The sequence below is a fragment of the Grampus griseus genome (genome assembly GCF_964374135.1).
Source record: "Grampus griseus genome assembly, chromosome: 20".
Lineage (NCBI taxonomy): Eukaryota > Metazoa > Chordata > Mammalia > Artiodactyla > Delphinidae > Grampus > Grampus griseus.
In genome coordinates, this window is record NC_139014.1 from 18,725,769 (window position 1) to 18,751,629 (window position 25,861).

At 42.2% G+C, this 25,861-nt stretch overlaps 1 protein-coding gene and 1 pseudogene across 9 annotated transcripts in view; one reads left to right on the forward strand and one right to left on the reverse strand.

The window, feature by feature from the left end:
- BRCA1 (BRCA1 DNA repair associated) overlaps positions 1-21,932 on the forward strand; it is a 62,012-nt gene extending 40,080 nt beyond the window's left edge. For 4 of the 8 annotated variants that reach the window (XM_082678188.1, XM_082678189.1, XM_082678190.1 and 1 more), the window contains 11 exons: positions 1,771-1,897; positions 3,533-3,720; positions 5,673-5,983; positions 8,295-8,382; positions 10,974-11,051; positions 11,544-11,584; positions 14,580-14,663; positions 18,587-18,641; positions 20,181-20,254; positions 20,633-20,693; positions 21,540-21,932. In XM_082678188.1, coding sequence (XP_082534314.1) covers positions 1,771-1,897; positions 3,533-3,720; positions 5,673-5,983; positions 8,295-8,382; positions 10,974-11,051; positions 11,544-11,584; positions 14,580-14,663; positions 18,587-18,641; positions 20,181-20,254; positions 20,633-20,693; positions 21,540-21,685 — 1,253 coding nt within the window. In that variant the 3' untranslated portion in view covers positions 21,686-21,932. The remainder of the gene's footprint in view (positions 1-1,770; positions 1,898-3,532; positions 3,721-5,672; positions 5,984-8,294; positions 8,383-10,973; positions 11,052-11,543; positions 11,585-14,579; positions 14,664-18,586; positions 18,642-20,180; positions 20,255-20,632; positions 20,694-21,539) is intronic. The other 4 variants (XM_082678185.1, XM_082678191.1, XM_082678186.1 and 1 more) reach the window with 1 other exon arrangement.
- Positions 698-1,089, reverse strand: LOC309837867 (NADH dehydrogenase [ubiquinone] 1 alpha subcomplex subunit 6-like; annotated as a pseudogene). Its single transcript has one exon. The product of its transcript is annotated as an NADH dehydrogenase [ubiquinone] 1 alpha subcomplex subunit 6-like (transcript).
- Positions 21,933-25,861: the final 3,929 nt, after the last annotated feature.

The following is a 25,861-nucleotide window of genomic DNA, read 5'->3' on the forward strand; positions in this document are numbered from 1 at the left end:
TCCAGGCAGGGTTCTTGTGTTCCTAGAAACTCACAGGTCCAGAAGAGAAGACTATAAAGGAAACTATAAATAATGTATTTGAGGATTAACTCAGGAAATCAATGATTATTTCCCCCCAGGCTACCCAGTGTCTTAAAAAAATAGTTTAATTAATACAGCCTTTTGTTTAAATTTTTCTGCCTTTATTTATGGATTTTCGCTTTTCTAATAAAAGCTCAAAATAAATTATAGTCATCAGTGACTTTGTAATGGATAGAAGACGTGTAATTTTTAAGTATTTGTTTTTGCTTTTTAAATATTTCTGCCTTTAAGCCACTTCCTAGAAAGCAGTGGCACACTAATACATTTGGAGGAATTAATAAATAAAAAGGATGTACTAACGTACTAGAACTTTGCCTTGGGTCTGTTCTGTGTTTTTTCCTTTCTTGTGCCAGTTCATCATTAGTTCCATGTATTACTTCCAGGTTCCTTATCAGTCGGCACCTTGTTTTTTTGTTTGTATTGGTTTTTCGGTTTATTATTTTCTTAGTAATTGAAAATGTGAAGCAAAATGTCACCTCTTTTTTCTTTCTCATCTGACCCCTCCCTTGTTTCCACACACATGCAAAAACTCAAACCCCCATCCTATACAATCTTTTTTTTTATCATATATTGAGTTTATTTGTGCTCTAAAATATTTAAATATCGACAAGCACCTTAATATTGAGTGATGTCACGGGTCATGCCCAACGTAGAACTTGGACAGGAAGTCCTTTGGCCTTGGTGCTTCTGTTTCATGGAAAAACCGCATGCCCTGTGTCCGCTGCTTCCACACTTCGTTTCTTCCAGTTCCATCTTTCCCTTAATGACCGGAAGATCAGCCACCTTGGGGTCTATGACGTGGGCATTCTTCATAAACATTTCTCGGACTTTATCCCGTCCCGGTTTCACAAAGATGTCTAGCTGGAATAAATGCACAGTGTTCGGCACCTCCTGATACCAGGCGCCGTAGAGCTTACGCAGCCTTCGCTTAGCCTCGTTCATGTCCCGATTGAAAATGGGCTTCAGCGAGGTGCTGGCTGCAGCAGCAGCCGGGCGGAGGCCACTCATCTTGCTAAAGCCCTATACAGTCTTTGATGTGGAGGCAATAGGGATGGAAAAGGGAGTGTGCTTTGTGCTTTCCAGTACTTTCTCTTCCCTGTTGTCTGAGGTGATTTGAGTATAATTTAGTTTGCTGCAGAGATAAAAATTAATTTCCTATTCTTATGTCCTTATCATTCAGGGCCAAAAAATATAAATATATTATTTTTTCAGCCTTGTCTCAGCTGGGTATCTTTATTTACCCAGTTTTAAAGTGTTCCTTTTATTGTTGTTATTATTTTTTAGTCATTGAGTTCCATTTGGTGCTGTATCACTTGTGTTTATAGAATTCTGTCTGATATACCTGTTTAAAAACCAATTTGATTGGGACTTCCCTGGTGGTGCAGTGGTTAAGAATTCGCCTGCCAACGCAAGGGACATGAGTTCAAACCCTTGGGCCAGGAAGATCCCACATTCCGCTGAGCAATTAGGCCCGGGTGCCACAGCTACCGAGCCTGTGCCTCAACTAGAGAAAGCACAGCAACAAAGACCCAACTCAGCCAAAAATAAATAAATTAATTATTTTTTTAAAAAACCAATTTGATTGTCACAGATTGCTGCTTTTGAAAAAAAATGATATTCTCACCTGAATTATCACCATCAGGACAAAGCAGTAAAGTAGATTTCTTTGTTTTCTCATTCCATTTAAAGCAGTATTAACTTCAGAGAAAAGTAGTGAATATCCTATAAGCCAGAATCCAGAAAGCCTTTCTGCTGACAAGTTTCAAGTATCTCCGGATACTTCCACCAGTAAAAATAAAGAACCAGGAATGGAAAGGTAAGAAGTAATAAATGTCAAGTTTGGTAGCTAAGTAACACCTGTACTTACATTAAACTTTTAGTGTTAATTTTTTTTTCACCATACTTTCTCTAGTTTTTTGTACACGGACATATCTAACCTCTCATTGCCCTAGGACATTGCTTTTGTTTAATTGTATGTAGGCTCTTTGGACCTGTACAAGGCATGAGCTACAACATGAGAAGTGGACAGTAGATCTGTCCCTTTTCAAAGTCAGAATAAAATACAGAACTAAAACCTCAGCAGGCCTGGAGGCTGATGGTAGACTTCTCCAAGGCCGCCCTTGCCCTAATTGAAGTTTTTGCCTTCCTAGAAAAAGTTTAGCTATTGATTTACCCCAGTAAATATTCAGAATATCTTCCAAGGATGTTGTTCACATCACTATTGATATAAGACTATGTAACACTTTATAGTTTTAAAAATACTGTATCTACTTCTTCATTTGATCTTTATAAAAACACAGTGAAAGTAAAAGGACAAGTTCTGGACTATTATTCCAAATTGATAGTTCAGGATAGAGTCTCAGAACTGATAGAGTCACACATCTCATGACTCTAGAAAGGAAAAGGAATTCATATTTATTGCGTTTCTACCAAGTGTATGTATATTTTCACTTATCTCTCTGGAAATAGTGACAAGTTGTCAATAATCTAATCACACCATCTTTTCCAAGCATCTTGGATTGGACTGAGGATATATTTTTGAGGCTGTGATAATGGCCTGATGGCTGTGATAGAGAATGAAAAGACTTGACCTCCATAGGCCCTAAACCCATGATTAGAGGTAATGACCTCATTGCTGTGCTTTAACCGATTGAGCTAACCACCTGTTTAATATTCAGATGAAATATTCCTCTTCCTCTTCCCCCACCCCAGCGTACCCTGTAGAGACTTCTATTAAAAACCTACACATTGATTGAACTTCCTCTACTAGACTGCTTGAGGAACAGTTCAGGTCTTGCTCATCTTTAATCCGTGGAGCCTAGCTTTAGTGCCTGACTCATACTAAATATCCAATAATTGTTTGAATCGTTATCTGATCTCTGAGGTCCTTTAAATCTGTTGATAAGTATCGTATTCAGCAAAGTTCTAAACACCTGAAAGAGTAGAGGAATTACTGTGTGCATATGCTCTTCTAACAATATATTATAGCTGGCTTTTATTTTTAGAATGACTTTGGACATTGAAAAGGTAGGAGGTAGGGATGATTCTATGAATTCTGCTAAAATTGGGTAGAAAGAATGAGTGTAGCAATGTCAAAATTAATCAACTTATTTTCATGAGAGAGCTGATTCTCATACATTCATTTGAAATAGTGTATAGAATTTGAGTGAGTGGCAGTGGATAATTTGGTGAAATTTGCTGACATGCTTTTAAATAGCTAGGAGATATACTGCCTCAGGCCAGACCCTAAGGAGAGATGTTATATGTCAGCCCTGACATGTTGGCAGACATCGTGAATCCAGACTCCTAGCCATCTCTTGTGTTCTCTCTTGCTAGTCATTCCCGATCTCTGACAGTGAGCTCTTTCACTTATGCCTTGGCTGCCTGGGAAGTATGATTAGTCCTTTCACAAGCTACAGTGATGGTTTTCTCCTTTCATCCTTTTTTCTAGGTCTTCCCCTTCTAAATCGCAGTTGTCAGATAATAGTTGGTATATGCACAGCCACTCAAGGAGTCTTCAGAGCAGAAACTGCCCACCTCAAAAGGAGCTTGAGGTTGTTGATGTGGAGGAGCAACAGCTGACGGAGTCTGAGGCCCAGGATTTAATGGAGCAGTCGTCTTTGCCAAGACAAGATCTAGGTAATATTTTATCTGCTCTGATGGAGAAAACACTTTTATTTTACTCTTAACCTAAAGATATTCTGATGAATCAGCTTTCAAATGTGGTAGTCTATCATGAATGCATCTGTTATACTTAAACCCATTAGAAAACTAGCTTGAATGTTAATCCAAGTTGAACATTATTGCCGCTGTTAATCGGTCTATATTGGTTTAACTCTAACAGTTTTGAGGATGAGAGAGTCTTGGTGCTCTCTAAATATTTTACTTCAACTGTTAGATAAGAGTTCTAGGGCCCTAGGGTAAAGTTTTAGGCTTGTCCTTTATTGAAAAATGAGTCAAATCTCTGAAGTAAGCTCTTGTTTTATGAATTAATGAATATAAATTACTATATATTTTATGCCTTATAAATCACTGTAACTGAATAGTGTGTTTTATGGCTTGTAAATCAAGGTTTTAATCAGTAAAGAAAGTTTTAAATTAATCCTGAAAAACACATTATCATAAAAGGTGCTCTTAGACAACTAAATGTATTTGGCCATGTTCACTAGGGTCATTTTAGGAATCTCATACATTCTACTTAGCTGTGCTTACTTGCTGATGGAGTGACATTTTCTAAAATGTTTCAGGGATGGTCTGTTTTTAATTTGGTAATGATATCTGATGATTTATTAAGTGAAAAAGTTAATGATATCATCATGGATGAAGAAACAAAAATCATTTTGATTGTATTTAGTCAACTATTTGTATTTGGTATTTTTTTTTAAAGTTTCAGTGATATAGGAAGTGCCAAAATATTCACAAGCAGCCCAAAGATTAAAGTATACATTTGAGTATAACTGAATCACTTTGCTGTACACCTGAAACTAACACAACATTGTAAATCAACTATACTCCAATATAAAATAAAAATTTTTTAAAGAAGTATACATTTGAATCAAAACCATCCCCTAAGAACTAAACTGATAAATGACAGAAATTATAGAAAGCAGGCTTTCTTATAATATTGCATTTAATATCTAAGATGCAAACATATTTCATGTTAAAACTGAAATAGGGTAGCATCTTAAAAATCAATGGTATCTTTTTTAATTTTATTTTTGTGGTAAAAAAACATAAAATTTACCTCAGCCATTTTTAAGAGCTCAGTAATGTTAAGTATACTCCCGTTATTGTGCAATAGATCTCTAAAATTTGTTCATCCTGTAAAACTGAAATTCTGTACCCATTAAATAGCAACTCCCCATTCCCCCCTCCCCCTATCCCCTGGGAGTCAGCATTCTACTTTCTAAGAGTTTAGATACTCTAGATAACTCATGTAAGTGGAATTATGCAGTATTTGTCCTTTTGTGACTGACTTTTTTCATATAGCATACTGTCCTCAAGGTTCATCCATGTTGGTAGCTTTTTTAAAACCACTGTGTGTGTAGATAGATATAGATATATACATATCTCACATTTTCTTCATCCATTTATCCAATGACAGACATTTGGGTTGCCTCCACCTCTTGGCTATTGTGAATAATGCTACAACAAACATGAGTGTGTGCATTTCTCCATTTTATTGTAATTAAATGTAACAGGTGAAGAGTAGTTCATTGGAATGGATGTGGCATAATTTATTTAATCTCATTGTACATTTAGTTTGTTTCTAAAACCTTACTGTTATAAACAATGTTGCAGTGAACATTCCTATGACTACACTTTTACAGACCTCTTTTATGTCCTTAGGATACATTTCTAAAACTAGAATTGTTGACTGCAAGTATAAACACACAAGGCTGTTGCTACATAATACCAAATTTCCTTTAGAAAAGTTAAGCTGCTTTGCACATCTACCAACAGTGTTATTAATGTACCCATTTTTCTCTTAACCTAACTTAATCTGTCTTTTTAATTTTTAGCAGAGACTAGATGTTATAATTCAGAATTCACTGTCATATATATTAAATTTCTTTCCTCATTCCTTTCAGAGGGAACCCCTTACCTAGAATCTGGAATCAGCCTCTTCTCTGATGACCCTGAGTCTGATCCCTCTGAAGACAGAGCCCCAGAGCCAGCTCATGTCTGCAGCATGCCACCCTCAGCCTCTGCACTGAAATTACCCCAATTTCAAGCAGAAGAATCTGCCAGGAGTCCGGCTGCAGCTCATATTACTAATACTGCAGGGTATAATGTGAGGGAAGAAAGTGTGAGCAGGGAGAAGCCAGAGTTGATACCTTCAACACAAAGAGGCAACAAAAGAATTTATATGGTGGCATCAGGCTTGACCTCAAAAGAATTTGTGAGTGTATCCATATGTATTTCCCTAATGACTGAGCCTTCATTAACATACCGCAATGGCTTTAAATGGGTACTAGCTGTGAATAACCTATAGGAAGAAATCTGGCAAACGAGTTCATTACTATGTAATTTAATTTCCATTACTAATTTCTGAAAACTTATACCTAGATAAAGCTATAGCATGGATTATTTTGTATGTATTTAGTAAAGGAAATAATTATTAAGTATTAGCAGAAAGGTTATGGTTTTGAGTATAATCCAGAGCTTTTTTATTTTAATTTTCTTTCTATCTAAAAAAGCAAGGAGGTATAGCTCCACTGCCCAGAAGGCATCTTTTCCCCACCTTTGTTCACATCTGAGTGAACTTGCCAGCATGATTAACTACATTTAAACTGGTTCCAAGTACATGGCCAGATAGTGGCATTTCTCCAGTGTTTATTTATCTTTATCCTGGCTTGTAACACTGTTACCCAGTAGCTTGCCCTGTCAGTTCTACCCTACAATAACCCATCCCTGTTAGGATTTTGACATCTCCTGCTAGAAACAGGAGTTGTTTTGTGCTGTGGAAAAATACCCATTAAAATATTAAGACCACTGAAACTTTGTTTCTGCTTGGATTGAGCATAGATTTCAGACATCATAGGAAATTTATCTCCCCTTAATTAATCACCATTAATTAATCATTAATTGAGTGAAGATTTCTTTAAAACCATGATAACACACCAGAGTATCAAACAGATTCAATAGTGGATGCTATTTATTGCACACTGAGAAATGATTCAGTCATTCTTAAGTATCTTTCTTAATATATCCTTCCTGGAATAGAAACCATTTCTCATCCTAGCTTCTCTATAGGTTAGCAGCTCAGCATGACCTCTGTGACCAGATGTGTCCCACTACTAAAAGGGCAAAGTAAGCCTTGTCTGCCCTAGTAGATACAATGAATAAATTCTCATCAATAATGCCAGAATTCTCATCTCACAACCATGTGCCCAGAACAGCTATTTGCTCTAAAAATTCATACCTATGTCTGTTTATACTGCTCTTGATCTTTTGCCAACACATCTAAAATTCCCATTTATTCACTGAAAATTAGCGTTCCTTATTCCTTTGTTTTGTGAGATCAGCTTTTCCTAGAAGGCTAAAATGATCTAATCTTTCTTGCCATGGGCAATCCTGAACTGCAAATGAGACTCTAAGTGGCTTGGGTACATATTGTCTCTAAACAAGCAAAGAAGAAAACTTTTCAGCTCTATTCAGACTTGCCGAAGTGTGGTAAATTTATCATGAAAGCTGCTGACTGTATTACGCATGATTAATTCCGAAGCCTATATTAAGATGATCTTTTCAGCAGTTGCTCTTCTAACTGAACGCTGTTTCAAGGCTGGGATTTCAGCAATTAATCAGTTCAGAATTGCTAATGATCCTGGCAAAGGGCAGTGGCAAAAGCCGGGGGGTGGGGGGAGGATGTCATTAGCTTCTCCAGCTTGCCTTTTTCAGTGCCCTGTGGCAGTATGGAGTGAGGCAGCATGAAAGAAAGACAGCCCACCCTCCATTGCAATCTCGTGGGGCACATAAATACTGGCGTGGGTGGTGATGACTAGTAAATGATGGAAATACTGGCGTGGGTGGTGATGGCTAGTAAATGATGGCCCTTGGTAAACAAAGTAATTTACCAAGCAGTAGCTGCTGATTATGTCAAATGTGTCTATAATGGATCTGGTTAATTTCTTTTACTGCCTATTGATTTTTTATCTGGTTGATAGATAATAGCTAGAAGACTCTAGATTTCTTTGGGGAAGAATATGAGTCTCTTCCAATCCTTCTCCTTAAGAGGAATTGATAGTTTTTGTTCTGACCTTTAGAAGCATCTTGACTTGAACGTTTTAAAACTGTCAGCAGGTTGAATCTTGTTCTTAAGTCACATATCTGAGCATAACTTTCTGTATAGGCAAGTTACCTCTCAGCTTATAAAGTGTAGGCTGATAAATCTAAATTATAGTATAGTAGGGTGTCACTCTGCAAAGAAACTGTCTTAGGGAATCAAATGGTATCTGTTATTAAAAGGAAAATTAATGTTATTTTGAATCCTTGGTTATAATTCCATGTCTGTTAGCACAGACTATTTTAGAGTTTCTTCCTCTGATTTGTACATAATTTTTATTAAATTACTATTTATTTTGAAACTTCATATTAGAATAAAAAGGATGTACCTTTTGTGAGAAAAATGGAGGTTCAAAGCTGGAATAACTAATACTCAAGCTGTGTTCTAGATGTAATTTATTATAATGTGATATTTGATTTGATTTCAGGTGCTTGTGCACAAGTTTGCCAGAAAACATCACATCACTTTAACTAATCTAATTACTGAAGAGACTACTCATGTCATTATGAAAACAGGTACACCAAGAACCTTTACAGAATATGCTGCATCTGTTGCATAAAACTACATGAAGACATGGGCGTGTTTGTTAAGCATAGCATGGGTGACCGTCTTCCAATAGTCAATCAGTTATTGCTTGATGAAAGAAAAATAATAGTTTTGCTATTTCCTGACCCCCTTTATTTTGTGTTAAGATTGGAGAGTGATGAGCCAGAACGATGAATCACTTCTCCTAGTCCACCCTGCTTGGACTACACTGTGTGAGGGCTTTCTGGGAAGGCAGAGCCCAAGTCCTGGAGGAACAAATGGGGCAAAGAGGGGAATGAGCAGAAGTGAGTCTTCACTCAGAATCTGGGTGGTTGGAAACCCTAGCTAGCTCCATGACCTCACTCCACTCCAACACCTAGTTTGAGTGTGGTTGAGAGTTTTACAGGAAACAAGTCCAGTTATCAGCTCTGAGATAGCCTAGCATATGAAAAAGAAAAAAGTGAAGGGAAAAATTCATTTGTCCCACACCTTCCCCTTTTTAAATCTTAAGTATGACTTGTGTGATGACAAGGGAGACCTCAGAGGCTTTTAGTTGACTGTAAGCTAAATCTGAGTAAACATTTCAGGACTGCTAACAAAGCTCATTTGAAATTGGGCCTTATTGATACAAGCCTAATGTCCAGAGCAAGTGAGGTGATGATCCCGACACCCTACCCCACCCCCACTGGAGCGAACACCTGGAAGGTGTGTGCTCTGTTTTGAGCACCATGCTTTCTTTTCATGCTGGTCCCTGACAACTGGAGAGTGTTTATCCAGAGGTAGATGAAGAGAATGGGGAAAAGGAATTCAAAGCAATGTCATTTGAAGGACAAATGAAGGAATGGGAAGACTTAAGGGAACAAGACAAGTGTCTTGAAATATCTGAAGAGTTGTTATCTGGAGGAGGAGTTAGGTTCACTCATGGGCTCCAGAAACCAAAGACGTGCCTATGGCACACAGAAGATACAGATTGAAGCTCAACTCTTAAAACCTTCCTAACAAAATGGACTCCCTGGTCCTCTCCAGGGTGTTTCTGTTCATACAGCTGAAGGTTCTTGAGCATAGGGTCCAGACTTCTTGGCAGGCACATGCTGCCTTAGAACTTCTAAGAGCTTAGGTTTCTACTGTGTAAAGATCATACTACAGGGTCAGAGGATAATGCTCACAGGAATCCGATGCCAAAACAAGTTACCATGAACTAAACTGTTTTAGAGATGAATGTCATTAAACTTGAATATATCTTAAGCTATGGGTTTGGATCAAGGCTGCTGATAGGTGAAAAGAAAACTTTAAAATGCAAATTAAATCTAAAGTAGTTCAGTGTTTAAACTCAAAGGCAATACACTTGCTACTTTAAAACTAAAAATGAGCTAAGATTTCTGAGTTTAAAGCATATTATTAAGTCAACCTTCACAACAGTTAAACAAAAAGCTTTAAAAATTGTGAAGAGGGGCTTCCCTGGTGGCGTAGCGGTTGAGAGTCCGCCTGCCAATGCAGGGGACACGGGCTCATGCCCCGGTCCGGGAAGATCCCACATGCCGCGGAGCCTGCGCATCCGGAACCTGTGCTCCACAATGGGAGAGGCCACGGCAGTGAGAGGCCTGCGTACCGCAAAAAAAAAAAAAAATTGTGGGGCTTCCCTGGTGGTGCAGTGGTTGAGAGTCCGCCTGCCGATGCAGGGGACACGGGTTCGTGCCCCGGTCCGGGAAGTTCCTGCATGCCACGGAGCGGCTGGGCCCATGAGTCATGGCCGCTGAGCCTGCGCATCTGGAGTCTGTGCTCTGCAACGGGAGAGGCCACAACAGTGAGAGGCCCGCGTACCGCAAAAAAAAAAATTGTGAAGAAAGAGAAAAGATTTTTTTTAATTTGTGAAGAATTCGGTTAGGGAGAATGGCTGTTTCTACTACTGGCAGATGGCCCGCTGTGTTTAGGATTTAGTTAAATACATTTCTCCTGTTTAAAACTAAGTATTCTTTCCTGAGTTTGCTTAGTCCTTCAAACGGGCCTTTAAAACACTAAAAAATAAGCAGAAGTGATTCTTCAGCTACTGCTTGCTGAAATACGTTGAAAAGAGAAAAACTATGAAAATACTATATTTTTCTGCCTTGCAAGGGAATTAAGAATTAGGGGTTAGGATTCCCCAAGTAGAAGTTCTGGGGGTGAAAATTCATCATTGACATTTCAAATTTAGGATTTCAACAACACTGTTTTCTTTTCCTTTCACATGTTGTCATCCAGTAAAATAGATCTTGCCCGTCCACGTGTATCAATACTACCAACATGGGTAGTTCCCTGAGCACGCTGACAGACATCTTTAGCTGGCCTTGGCATCTAGAAGATAGAGCAGACGCTTCCTGTGGTCTTAACTTCGTATCAGCCTTCTCCAGACTTCCAAAGATCCACACCTGCTGGTTAGAATTAGGGGTGCTTCCAGCCTCTGAGTCCATCACCAGGGGTGTTGGAATCATCAATCCAGATTGATCTCAAGTAGCATAAGGAGCGGGGCGCTCTAGCTTCTTATGGCAGCCCTTCCTGATTTTGTTTTCAACTTCTAATCCTTTGGATGTTTTCCATTCTGCAGATGCTGAGTTTGTGTGTGAACGGACACTGAAATATTTTCTGGGAATTGCAGGAGGAAAATGGGTAGTTAGCTATTTCTGTAAGTACCATATAATTTCTCCCCTCCTCCCTTTAACACCTCAGAATTGCATTTTGACACCTAACATTTTAACACCTAAGATTTTTGCTGATGCTGAATCTGAATTACGAAAAGGTCTTTAGTGGTAACACTAAACTAGCTTTATCTTTAATGCATAGCTCTTTGTTCAGATAGCTGGTGATGTGGGGGAAAATGTATTTCTTTTTATAACTAATAGGACCTAATCTGCTCCTGGTAATGTTAGCATATGAACTAGGGATTTATTTAATGGTAGGCAGAAATCCATGTGCAACAGGCACTTTTATAATGTTTAAATTAAGCATCAACGGTGTCTCCAGAAGGAAATCTATTAAGGAGCTGTGGCTTTATAGAGAGAGGACCTCTATTCAGTGTTATTTCTCCCACACACTTATGTGAATCACTGCACCATCTACCCCCATGAAGGGAGGTCTTCTGCTCTTGTGTGACCTATCTTTTCTGTGATCTCTTTAGGGGTGACCCAGTCTATTAAAGAAAGAAAGATGCTGGATGAGGTAGGTACTCTGTTTTACAAACTAATCAGAAAGACTTGGTGCCATTGAGTCATACTGAGTCACGAAAATTTATCTGCTTCCTGCCTTGCACTACTTTCTGAAGATTTTCCTTGATGATGTGGATCATCAAGAGTTATGCGAGGGCTTCCCTGGTGGCGCAGTGGTTGAGAGTCCGCCTGCCGATGCAGGGGACACGGGTTTGTGCCCCGGTCCGGGAGGATCCCACATGCCGTGGAGCTGCTGGGCCCGTGAGTCATGGCCGCTGAGCCTGCGCGTCTGGAGCCTGTGCTCCGCAACGGGAGAGGCCACAACAGTGAGAGGCCTGCGTACCGCCAAAAAAAAAAAAGTTATGCAAGCAGGGACTTCCCGGGTGGTCCAGTGGTTAAGAATCCGCCTTCCAGTACAGGGGATGCAGGTTCGATCCCTGGTTGGGGGACTAAGATCCCACATGCGGCGGGGCAACTAAGCCTGTGTGCTGCAACTAGTGAGCCTGAGCGCCACAACTAGAGAGAAACAGGCCCACCTAAATCTTAAACACATACACCTTTTTTTTTTTTTTTTTTTTTTTGCGGTACGCGGGCCTCTCACTGTTGTGGCCTCTCCCCTTGCGGAGCACAGGCTCCGGACGCGCAGGCTCAGTGGCCATGGCTCACGGGCCCAGCCGCTCCGTGGCATGTGGGATCTTCCCGGACCGGGGCACGAACCCGCGTCCCCTGCATCGGCAGACGGACTCTCAACCACTAGCGCCACCAGGGAAGCCCCCACACATACACCTTTGTAGAAAACTCTTTCACAGTTGAAAAGAATCCTTCATATTAATATGCAAATGTATCTGTTTAGAAACCTGATTCCTTCAAAGAGATTTTATTTTACTCTTTGATACTGAGAACAGTGAGAGGTAAATAAGATAGAGCGTAGGAGGAGGAATAATTTTAGAACAGCCATCTTAGAGCTGCTGGTGACAACAGATCAGGCAAAATAAAATTAGCGAAAGCAGTTTTAAACTATTATGCACTAGTCAGCATATTCATAATTAATTAATTGATGTTTCTGTTGGTTTCATTCAGTGACTTATATTATTGGGAGCCTACTATGTGCTGGGCACCAGGGATACAGCAGTAAATAAGACTGATAGTTCCCTGCTGTGGTGGGATTCATGTTCTGTGGAGGGGAGATGCATAATAAATAAAGATGTGTTTAAAATACCAATAAACACTATGAAGAAATATATAGAACAACAGACTGGCGGTTGGCTGGGGACAGAGGTTGACTATTTAGGTAAGGAGACCCAAGAAGGCTTTCTGAAAAGCTTGAGCTGAGACCTAAAAGACAAGAAAGAATTGGCCTTGAAAAATGTAGGGGGCTTCCCTGGTGGCTCAGTGGTTGAGAGTCCGCCTGCCAATGCAGGGGACACGGGTTCGAACCCTGGTCCGGGAAGATCCCACATGCTGCGGAGCAGCTGAGCCCGTGCGCCACAACTACTGAGCCTGTGCGCCTAGAGCCCACGCTCCGCAACAGGAGAAGCCACCGCAATGAGAAGCCTGCACACCGCAATGAAGAGTAGCCCCTGCTCTCCGCAACTAGAGAAAGCCCGCGTGGAGCAACAAAGACCCAATGCAGCCAAAAATAAAATAAATAAATAAAAATAATAAATAAAATTTTTAAAAAACAAACAAGAAAAGAAAAATGTAGGGAACAAATGTTATAGGCAGAATAGCAGCAAGCATAAAGGTCTTAAGATGGGAATGAGCTTGGTTTATTAAAGAAAAACAGGCCAGTATAGCTGGAGAGTTGTAATTGGTGAATCATATGTAGGCAGCAGAGGTTAGACAAGGGGTTGGAGAAGGTCATAGACAAGGGCCAGATCAGGTAGGATTCGGTGTAAGTCATGGTAAGGAATTTGAATTTTATTCATAGGGTAATGAGACCTGGAGATGGTAAGAAGAGTTTGGTTTGAGATGTTTGGAAGATAGGACTTACTAATAGGTTAAATTGGAAGATGAGGTAAAGACAGGAATTGGGGTAACGCTTAGATTTTTGGCCTGAACAATGAAGTGGATGTTAGTGATGTTAATTAGATAAGGAAGACATGGGGGAGGAGCATCCTGGGAGGCCGAGGAGCAGGAGGCAGGAGTAGAATCAAGAGCTCTGTTTTAGGTGCATGGATTTGGGGATTTATAGGAGACCTCCGGGTAGAGAGGTTAGTAGGCACAGGGGTACAATCAGGTCTATAAATTTGAGGGTCATCTTCAAATAGATGACATGTTTATCACCAGACTCTTCTCACTCACGTGACTAGGAAATATTAAGAGTGCTTTCACCTAATAACAACCTGTGGTTATGCCCATGACTTTATTATTCTTCCTAATTCTCTTGGCAACAGATGTGGTCTCCCCTGCAATCTGAGTTTCAGTAAGAATTGTTTCTAAGCATTCTTCCCCAGAATTCTCCCCAAACCTCTGACCTCCCTAATCCTATTATTCTTTATTCCCCCAGCCTTGGCTAGTCCAAATAGTGATTATGAAAAGCCTCTTACTTTCTTCAGTATTAAATGTATATTTTATTATTTTGGTTTCATTAACTGTAAATCTCTCAATGGAAATCTGAGAAACCCTTATTTCTTTAGGTGGTAATACACATTAAGAGATCAGGAATTCTCCAGTTATCTTTATAACAGCACAGTATTAGCAGTTTAAATGCTAAGTGAATGTTCTGAGAGGAGATAGATGTTGCAAATTAAAATACGTTAAGTCCCAGTGAGGTGAAAAGCCAATTGTTAGTTTCTGCCCACAAAGATTTGCTTCAGTGAATTGATTTCAGCAGCTGAGATGCTGGTCATTTCATGCAGTCCACCAGAAAAGATGATTTTGGGGGAGATAGGGTTCAAAACTGCCTGGCAATATTTGATTCCTTAAATATGATGTATCTCCTCTGTTTCCATTGAAGGAGGCTTCTCTTTCTCTGACCCCTGTGGTTTGGGCTTGGTTTCTTTCAGCATGATTTTGAAGTCAGAGGCGATGTTGTCAATGGAAGAAACCATCAAGGCCCAAAGCGAGCAAGAGAATCCCAGGACAGGAAGGTAAAGCCCTCCTCCCCCATGTTGGCAAAAAACCTACCCACCCCTCTGCATTCCTGCCCACTTCGTGGAGATGGTCTCATTCATCTTGTAAGGGGCCTTACAAGATGGCCCCTTACACTGCTAGAATACCAAGTAGGTGCATTCATATAGGTTTTTTAGTTCTTCCGGAACAGCAGAGTAAATAAGTACAGTCATTCCTCAGTACCCTTGGGGGATTGATACCAGGACCCCCTGCAGATACCAAAATCCAAAGATGCTCAGGTCCCTTTTATAAAATGGTATAGCATTTGCATGTAACATCCTCCCATACACTTTAAATCAACTCTAGATTAATTCTAAGACCTAGTACAGTATAAATGCTATGTAAATAGTTGCCAAAAAGCAGATTCAAGTTTTGCTTTTTGGAACTTTCTGGAAGAAACATTTTTTTTTCAAATATTTTCCATTGGCAGTTTAGTTGAATCTGCGGATGTGGAACTTGTTGGATACAGTAGGCCAGTGGGCCAACTCTATTATCCGATTTATGAATGAGGGAGCTTAGAGGTTTAGAGAAGTTATATAATTTGGGTTTCATTCTAGGGTGCAAATCTTAGCTGATAAATAGCAGAGCTGGGATTTGAGACAGATGTGAATCTAAAACCTTTGCTCTTTCTACTTCACGGTGGTGTCTTTCTCTACAGCAGTGTGGTAAGTGCTGTGAGGGGGATGTACCCAGGCTGTCTGTGGAAGCACAGAAGAGAAAGTGGTTGATAATCAATAGCTGACATCTGTGTAATGTTCACTATATCCAGGGACTGCTCCAAACACTCGACCCTATCTTAACTAGTTAACAATTTTACAGCAACCCTGGGAAGCGTGTACTATAATTATGCCTATTTTATAGATGAGAAAATTAAGGATCAAAGAGGTTGAGTAAATTGCCCAAGCTCACACAGCTAGTTGTGAACCCAACTAGAAGCTGAACCCAACTAGAACCAGTCTCCCTCCAGAATCTGAGCTCTTAATGACAATACCATAGTTTCCTGGCACATTATAGAAATTTTCACACAGGAGAAAAATTGATTATTCTAACAACTTTACAAATGAAAGACTAGAGGCCCAGGAAGATTCAGTGACCTTCTTCCCCAGATCATACTGTAACAGATGATGTAGCCAAAATTATGTCGTTCTCTCAAGGAGAAATCCAGGCAAGATTTCACACCAGCCTGTCAGGCCTGAGTTGGCTGCTCTTGGGTCACTGGCTGAGTGCTTTTGCTCCTGGTCTGCATTTCTTCCTTTTTCAAGTGTGTACCACTGGGCATGTCAGAACATCCACATACGGAGCACCTCCTGTTCCTTTATAGAACTTGAGAGAGAACCAACAGAGATGATTTTCTAAGGAAAACTGCTTTGGGAGATGGTCACAAATCCAGCCCTGGAGCTCTGAACCCTTGGGGTCAGCCCACCCTCACCCTCTGAGCCTATCAAGTAACTTCTAGATGCCAAGAAAAGCCGCTGGCCCTGTTTCTCCTTCTGCCTGCACCTGAGGGGAGCTCTGTGTGAGCCAGTCATATGTTTTATTCCACTGGATACAAGGCAGAATCAGCACGAGATTCTTCCCTCCTTGAAAGGAAATTCCAGCATTTGGAGTTTTGCCCTGCATTTGGGGTGGCAGTTGTGGAACGTGCCTGGTCAAAGTAGTGTCATTCTGAAAACACCACGTGTCACTGTAGCGTTCTCTTGTGGAAGATAAATGTATTTGTAGAGGTGAAACTTCAAATTTCTAATCTCATAACTAGACATCCTCATCAGTGAGTGTCAGCCTGGATGTAAAAATTCCTAATCTTGGGCTTCCCTGGTGGCACAGTGGTTAAGAATCTGCTTGCCAGTGCAGGGGACACGGGTTCGAGCCCTGGTCCGGGAAGATCCCACATGCTGTGGAGCAATTAAGCCCGTGCGCCACAACTACTTAGCCTGAGCTCTAGAGCCCACCTGCCACAACTATGGTAGCCCACATGCCTAGAGCCCATGCCCTGCAACAAGAGAAGCCACCGCAATGAGAAGCCCGCGCACCACAACGAAGAGTAGCCCCCGCTCGCTGCAACCAGAGAAAAGCCCGCACAGCAACGAAGACCCAACGCAGCCAAAAATAAATAAAATTTTTTTAAAATTCTTAATCTTTTGTACTTTTTGTGTCAACATTTGGCTCCAGCTGGCCACCTGAGGAGAACTTTTAGCATTATGAGCATCTAGATCCTGCCAACAGGTTGGAGATGCAGTTTATTCATACAGATAGTGAGAATGGCACAGGTGGAGGCTGTCACATACAACAGAAACAGACTTGTCCTGCTATCTGTCCTTGTTCCTCTGACTGAGATTGAAATGGGGTGGGGGGGGGGAGTGGGCATTTCCTAAAAGGCCATCATGTGTTTTTAGCTTCCTGATTTTTCTCTACCCCAGTCTCTCTTATTTGAAGGGAGGTGAGTTCTAGGCCTAGACAATTTTCATTTTAGTAGAATGGGGAGAAAGAAAAAGGGTCAAGAGAACAAAGGTTACCTAAATGGTATGTATCCAGCCAACTGAAACAAAGTTAGATTTGTTCTTTGAAACGATACCCAAGTCCTTCCCTAAGAATTCGTGCCAAAGCATGTGTAAGAATTTGCGGGTCCAACAGAGTAGCCACCAGCCACAAAGCTGTTTACATTGTAATTAACGAAAATTAAATAAAATAGGAAGTTGAGTTCCTCACTCACCCTAACCACGTTTCAAGTGCTCATTAGCCACATGTGACTCCTGGCCACCTTATTAAAGCAAATATAGAATATTTCCACCAAAACAGAAAGTTCTTTCGGACAGTCTGTTGAGCACTCTAAGTGGAAGAGGTACCTGCAAGGTGCATTGTGATCTGTGTCTCCTGAAAATTTAGGCAGTAAGCTCAGTGAGGAGAGGCACAACCAGGCTTCCCTTCTAGATTAAAAACAACTTAGGTTGCTGAAGGAACAAGGGCCATTCGTAGAGCAGTGTGAAGGCAGGAACAGATGTTCTGGGGCCAGGAGAAAAGGAGCAGGTACACATAAAATAAACATAGACCTCTCTGCCAGTTAGGGTCAGGGTTAGTATTGATGTATATATCAAATCTGGATAAACATCAAACTTCAGCTGATAGTTTGAATCTCTTGCCATCCAAGCCTTTTATTAAACATAAAGGAGGACCAATTTTTTTCTTCTTGTCTCTAACGAGAAGTAAAATTACCTGCAGAGGTCATCAGGGAAGAGCCTGGACCTGATTGGTGGCAAGGTGGGATGCCCAGCCCTTGAATGACAAAGTATGACTATAGAGTAGATCAAATACATACACACATGAAAAAAAGTCTAAAATCCGTCAGTGTTTTGGACATTGGGCTGATTGTCTCTGGGAAGTAGCAACAGAAATTATCAGGTGGTAAAGAAAAGAAAAGGAAAGTTCTTATGATATCGCTTATATGTAGAATCGTAAAAAAAGGGAGGGGTACAAATGAACTATTTACAAAACAGAAGTAGTCACAGATATAGAAAACAAACTTATGGTTACCAGGGGGTAAGTCGGGGGAAGGATAAATTGGGAAATTGGGACTGACATATACACACTACTATATATAAAATAGACAGCTAATAAGAACCTGCTGTATAGCCCAGGGAACTTTACTCAATACTCTGTAATGGCCTATATGGGAAAAGAATCTTAAAAAAAAAAAAGTGGATATATATAAATGTATAACTGATTCGCTTTGCTGTACACCTGAAACTAACACAACACTGTAAATCAACTATAATCCAATAAAAAAATTTTTAAAAAAAGGAAAGTTCTTCATTTTTGAGAGTCTCTATATTGCTTTTTAAAAAACCCATATCTTTTATAACTAATGTTTCTTTCTCTCCACCCCTCTGTCCCTCTCTTCTCCCAGATCTTCAAGGGCTTAGAAATCTGTTGCTATGGACCGTTTACCAATATGCCCACAGGTAAGAGACTGACTGGGAGAACTGCCGAATCCAGCACCAGCCTTTCCCCTACGTCATCATCTTAATGGGGGTTTCCTCATATGGGTGAGATATTCCAGAGGTTATTCTATTTCTCTAGCACTCGTCAGACAAAACCACACCAAAACATTAGCCCATGGCAAAAAAAACTAGCCCTGTGCCCCTTCTCAAGAGCTAGAAGGCAGTGAAGAGTTAGGATCTAGGACACAATATGTTCTGTGCTCAGTGGGGTAGAGCTGCTTTTACTGCCCTTTGGTCTAAGAAAGGGGGGAAATAATAAGTTAGGGAGAAGATACCTTTTGGGTTTGTAAATGTCAAGAAAGAATTCTGCTCCTCCTAAACCATCTCCATTTGATACAGAGATGAGAGCACAACAGCTGCATAAGCCCTGTGGGCCTGGGGCCCCACATAGGCCCAGAGCAGAGGAAGACTCTTGATGAACATTTTCTAATTAAATTTGACACTGAATGTGATGTTATGTTGAGGAGTGCTATGTGGCTCAGCTCGGAAGTTGTGAGGCACTGAGGCCCTGGGGTGTGTCTAGATTTGGTTTGTTCTTTTCCAGACAAAGGCTACCCACCTTTTCCTCTGTACCCACTTCTGCCCCCAGGATCAGGTCCTCTTACTCCCCCGAAGTCAGCCTTGGCATCTGGTCAGGGACAGATGAGTGGCAGCAAGAGAACCTGGCAAAGTAATTTTGCTTCTGTCTTTATTGGTTATTGATTGGGTGTTCATGAAATTTCCAAGCGCCACTCAAAGGTTTCTCAGGGTTTTTGTACTTTGGTATAATGAGAATGAGGGTCTCTAGCAGCTGTCATTTTGGAGGTAAGTTAATTGACCTCGGTTCACTCAGCCAAACAGGAGCACCTCAGCAATCCTCAGAAACGGGCTGATGGTAAAGAGACCCAGAGGTGACCAGGAGCCACCCAGTGGTCAGTTCTGCTGCTTTTCCAGGTCCAAGTGGAACATCTCTTCTGATTTTTTCAAGTGATTTGATTCCAGCTCAGCATATAGCCTTTCCCCACTGACGTGCTGAGTCTCTGTCCAGGATGACTTGTATTTTCTCTTGACTGAATGAATTATCTTCCTATCTCTTGACATTTACAATAATTACCACCAAGTATGGTGCTGTCAGTGGCTGTGATTATCAATCACCAACACAGAATTAGGCAAGGAAGGAGGGATGGTGGGTAGGTAGTTTTTCACAGTGTCTTAGCCAGCAGTTTAGCAAACTAATGGAAATGAGATCTTCGATTTTTTTTTTCTTTCTTTCATTTGACTTTCAGACCTTATCTACCAAGTGGCCTTATGGGGACTGATAACCAAAGTAGGTAGCATATCCGTAGCAAATTGACTTAGAATTTGTAGTTTAAGGCCTTTCCGTCCCTTTGGAGCAGAGAAACAGGGACTCTTCCACTGAGAAGTCTTGCTGTAAGCCTTCATCCAGAGGAGTGTGGGGTAGAGAGCCCAGTTAAATATGTAGATTACTGTGGTGATTTTAGGTCTAAATGTCTTATTTAGATCAACTAGAGTGGATGGTGCATCTGTGTGGGGCTTCTGTGGTGAAGGAGCCCTCATCATTCACCCTCAGCCAGGTAAGTGTTTGGTGCCCTGTCTGGGGAGGACACTATTCTGTCCTGAGATTGAGCGAGGCAGCACCTTTCAGTCCCTATGAACCCCCCAGTGTAGCCTTGGAAGCCTCACTTCACCCTCACCCTTCTCTGCCCACGTACCTGTGCCAGAAGACTCCGTCTGTAAGGGATAAGTAAGGACTTGAGAGCTACAAATACTAAACAGACCCAGGGAAGGCTCTTTCCCTCTGACCCTTCCTTTTTGACATGTGCCCTTCCCCCTCCTTTGCATGGTTGCCCCCAAAGTAGTGTGCTTCAGCAAGCTATCAAGAAATGGTGAAGTGACTGTTGCAAAAGTCCTGCTCTGATACCCTCAATGCTGTTTCCTTTCTGGGGGTACAGGGTACTCAACCAATTGTGGTCGTGCAGCCGGATGCCTGGACAGAGGGCGGTGGCTTCCATGGTGAGTCTTGCTGTAAGCCTTCATCCAGAGGAGTATGGGGTAGAGGGCCCAGGTTAAGCGTGCAGATTACTGTGGTGATTTTAGGCCTAAATGCCCTGTTTAGATCAACTGGAGTGGATGGTGCACCTGTGTGGGGCTCCGGAAGGCCATAGGCATGTACCTGCGTCATATGGGGTGGGAAGAGTTTGATTCAACACAGGTCACCCGGTGCTTCATTAACATAGTTCTCAGCACATTCTAGGTGCTCAATAAATATTTGTTGAATGAATGGCTAAAATGTCCTTTTAAAACTTTTTTGTTGTTTGTTTTGCATTATAAAAGTAGTGCATGAACTGTTTCCACGGGGGGGGGGTGGTGTGTGCTTAAATATGAAAATTCATCACATAAAATATAAATGAGCACAAACACAGCAAAATAATCCCAGCAATCCCACCACTTGGAGATGATCACCGGAAAATTCTACCAGGCCTGGTTGTGTATGTACGTACACACATGTATTTTATACAAATGTGATCGTGCCCATCATACTGTTTTGCTTTTTCACTTAAGATATGGCAAACATGTTTCCACGTAATTAAATTGCAATGCTGTTTTGCTCTCTCTGGTGACTTTTCCTTTAACAGATTGGAGCTCATGTTAATAAAGTTGCCAGAGGCTATAGGCTTTCACCAGCAGTCAGTCCTCAGGCTTTTTATGTCCTGAAGCACTGCTGAAGATCAGTGATATTGCTCCTGCCTAAATCACTCTAAGAACTCATCCAACCAGTTGCCCCGAGTAGATTGACTAGGGTCTGGTCTGGGGAAATGTGAATTGACACTAATCTCTGCTTGTGTTCTCTGTCTCCAGTCATCGGGCAGATGTGTGAAGCACCTGTGGTGACCCGAGAGTGGGTATTGGACAGCGTAGCCCTCTACCAGTGCCAGGAGCTGGACACCTACCTGATACCCCAGGTCCCCAGAGCTGCTGCTGATTCCAGCCTGCCATGTATATAGGGGATAGGGCCCGTCTCTGCAGGACCTCAAGAATGAGCTTAAGAAATGACCTTTTTCCAGGCCCAGGGAAAGGCCTCTTCAGTCCTTCCACAGCCCCGATTCCTAAATATTTTATGTACATCAGCCTGAAAAGAACTTCTGGCTCTGCAAGGGTCCCTTAAAGATTTTCTGCTTCAAGTCTCCCTTTGAAATCTGCCATGAGCACAAAATTGTGGCAACTTTTCACCTGAAAAGAATTTAAAACCATTTAAACCCCACCAATTGAGCAAGATGCTGATTCATTATTTATCAGCCTTATTCCTCGTCCTGGGGCTGTCGGCTTCGAGCTGGAGGCAGAGTGGTTGGTCTCAGGAGAATAGCTGGTTTCCCTAAATTTGTTTCTCAAAACCCTTGTGTTCTTAAAGTCCAGGAGTCAGATCCTTCAATGGAAGGTGAGTACTTGGGGATCTGTGCTGTGACTTAAAATCAGAACAGTCCTTGGACAGCTCTCAAGTGTTGGAGTGGAGCATTGGGGAGGAAATCCAGAGGCGGTAATGGATATAATATGAAATTTGAGGGTTAATTAGAGGAGAGGGGAGTCTTGCTGACCCTGATCTCCAAAAGTCTGGGCTATAGTTGCTGGGCTTCTAAAGAATTTCTTAGCACTCATGTGCTCTGAAACAGCAGAATCTTTTCAAGAATTCTGGTGTCCAAAGAGAATCTTCTAATTCCCCATTAGTGACAAATAAAATGTTTATTGTTGTAGCTCTGATATGTAACCCATTCCTCTTGAAATATAAGATCTCTGATATGAATATTTCATGTCTGTAAGATGATGGATCCCACCAGGAAAGGAGCTGTTTGCTTTCCTTGAGGTAATTTTTTTCCCTTTGCTCCCTATTGCTGAACTGTACAGATTCATAAATAATTTTGTTTGCTGAAGGAAGAGAAAGTGTTTTTCATAAACTCATTATCCAGGACTGTTTATAGCTGTTGGAAGGACTAGGTCTTCCTTAGCCCCCCAGTGTGTGCAGGCAGTAAGGACTTGATTGTACAAAATATGTTTTGTAAATGTGCTTTTCACCTGGAAATAAACTTGGTAGCAAACACTTCCACCAAGTATGACTGTTTTGAAGGCTCACACCTGCAGACTTTCTCAGAGCCTTTTCTCACTGTACTTTCATCTCCTCATCTGTAAAACGGGGATAATAGTAGTACCTACCTCCTAGGGTTATCAAGGGGACTTCAAAACCTTATCATAAAAAAAAAAAAAAACCTTATCATAGGGCTTCCCTGGTGGCGCAGTGGTTGAGAGTCCGCCTGCCGATGCAGGGGACATGGGTTCGTGCCCCGGTCGGGAGGATCCCACATGCCGCGGAGCGGCTGGGCCCGTGAGCCATGGCGGCTGAGCTTGCGCGTCTGGAGCCTGTGCCCCGCAACGGGAGAGGCCACAACAGTGAGAGGCCCGCATACCACAAAAAAAAAACCCTTTTTATATTTGTTTTCTATTGCTGCCATAACAAATTGTCACAAATCTAGTGGCTTAAAACTACATCCATTTATTATGTTTCGGGTCTCATAAGACCAAAATCAAGGTGCCAGCAGGGCAGGCCTGTGTTCCTTCTTGGAGGCTCTGGGGATGGATCTGTTTCCAAGCTCATTTCATGTTGTCCGAATTGTTCCTTGCACTCCTAGGACTAAGCTCTCTGTTTCCTTGCTGGCTGTCGGCCAGAGGTCATCCTTAGCTTCTAGAGGCCACCCACATTCTGGACTCATGACCCCATACCTCCATCTTCAAAGCCAGCAATGGCTGATCAAATCCGTCTCACTTTTGGAATTTCTCTGACTTCCCCTTCTGCCTCATCTCTGTAACTCCTGTCAAAGAAATTTCTGTTTTTAAGGGCTCAAGTGGTGAGATTGTGCCCACCAGGTAATCCAGGGTGATCTCCCTATCCTAAGGTCCAGAACCATAATTACAGTTGCAAAGTCCCTTCACAGCATTACCTAGCTTACTGTTTGATTGAATAACGCCCGGGGCCAGAAATCTAGGGAGGACGTCTTTGGAATTCTGACAACCACTCCCGTTTAACATGCTTAATCCACTGATAACAGTCTGTATCATTTTTTGTTTGTCTTTACTCTGTTCAGAGATTGGAATTCTCTTTGAGGCAAAGAGGATGAAATCCTTGCACAATTCAATACTGACTTCCTTGTAAGGAGGGTGGTGGGTAGGTGAGGGGAGAAGTAGAGAAAATGGGACTAACTGCCGTTATTACATTTTCATATCGTTTAGTCTTCATCACAGCTCTGTGAAGTGGGTATTTGTCACCTCATTTGAAGAATAGGAACTGGAAATACAGGATTTTGCTCAGAGTTTGCACAGCTAATAAATGACAATGCGAAGATCCAAACCCATGCCCCTTCCATCCATCCCATCATTCAGCTTCCCACCTGCATCCGTCACTGACCCCGGGTCAGAAGGCACTGGTTCAAGCCTCAAGGGAATTTGGGGAGAGGAGCGGACTGGGAGGGGAACTAGCACTCTGGCTTTATGGCCTGTGGTGGGAGGCGGTAGAAAGTTCCTGCCTCCAAGTGGCAGCTCTCCCTGGGAAAGCAGCCCTAGGCAAGGGGATTTACAGGCTTGGATCGCGGCTACTTGTTTTGTCCACTCCCATCCAGCTTTCCAGCTTAGAGTTTCTTATCTTTCAGCTGTCAGGACCTGCCAGTTCAGCCTTGCCCACTGTGTGACCTCTCTCGGGCCCACGCCAGCTTCCTGTCCACCTGGCAGGGAGTCCGTAAAGGCAGGCAAGAAGCAAGTGCTTCCCAGTCTTCGGTCAAAAATGTCTCATTTCCAGTGACAAGCCATGGCTTACTGGACCCTGGGGGTAAGCTAGGCCTCATCCTGCTGCCCCCATCACTGATGGGTTAATAGAAAAAACAACATCTATGTAGTACATCCTGCCTTCCCAGGAATCCTGGGTGAAAGCAGAGACAACTAAGACACATTTAGAAGTTTTCTGTCATTGTCTCTCAAGGTCTCCCAACAAATGTCCACCCAGTCTGTTTTTCCAGCTCTGCATAACCTCTCCCGGAAGTCAGCTTCTGGCCCTGGCCTCAGGATGATTGGCAGAGCTTAAGAGTCCTATCTGAAGATGGAGTAAAGCTACCTGCTTTTTTGACCTCTGGCTTTAAGATATCCTCGCACTTTTCCATCCCACAGTCTTCAGCCCTTTCTGGGCACAGCTGCATTTTGGGAACTAGTTCCTGTACTGCCTTTATCTCATTTCACGAAATGAACTTCTGCAAAGAAGCTGGAAAGAAGGAGAAGAGGAGGGGTTATCATGCAGGTGCAGGGAGGGGGGCCTAGAGAAGAGCTCCTAGATTATCTCCCTCCCAAAAAGTGCAACCAGGATCATCCACAAAGTATCGGCTCAAAAACATGCGGGGGAAGAAGAAAGGAATCAGTGTTGGGGGGTTGGAGTGGAAGGAGCCAGGCTGCCCAGAGTGTATCCTGTGAAGGCTGCGAGGAGCAGATAAGGGCAGCCCCAGAGGCAGGCAGTGAGGAGAGCAGGGCCGGGTGAGGGGGAACTGCAGATCTACCCGCAGAACCTGAGCGAGAATGGAGCTCACTGGCCAGGGACTGTGGGAGCTTGCTTATCAACGGCTGTGAGATGGCTGAGCCAGAGGCCCCTGTACCGTACTTCAGGGCTGCCTAGCTCCCTCCAACAGGCTTTAAATCTGCCCATACCAAGGAGAAAATTAAAGAAATGGATCTGGGCAAATAGAAAATTAAGGAGAACTGAAGAGAAAATTGAGAACTGTGGAGAGCACGGATTAGGGAGGTGCAGGAGGAAGCAGATCCTGAAATGAGTCTCAACGATCAGGAAAATCTAAGTAATGGTTTGAGGGGCTAGAAGAAATGGAAAACAGGAGAGACTCCCTGCACATTATGGGGGCCAGCAAACAAGAGCTCTGGAGACCTAGTTTCAGGGACCCAGAATGATAAGGCAGGTTAGGACAGTGATTCTCAAACCATGGTCCCCTGATGGGGAATGGGGTGGAGGGGGTGGGGGCAGGCAAAACCTGTTAGATATGCAGATTCCAGGGCCTCACTCCAGAACTACTGAATCACAACTAGGGGAAGAGCCCAGCAGTCTGTGATTCTGAAGCAAGCTCAGGTTTGAGGACCACTGGCTT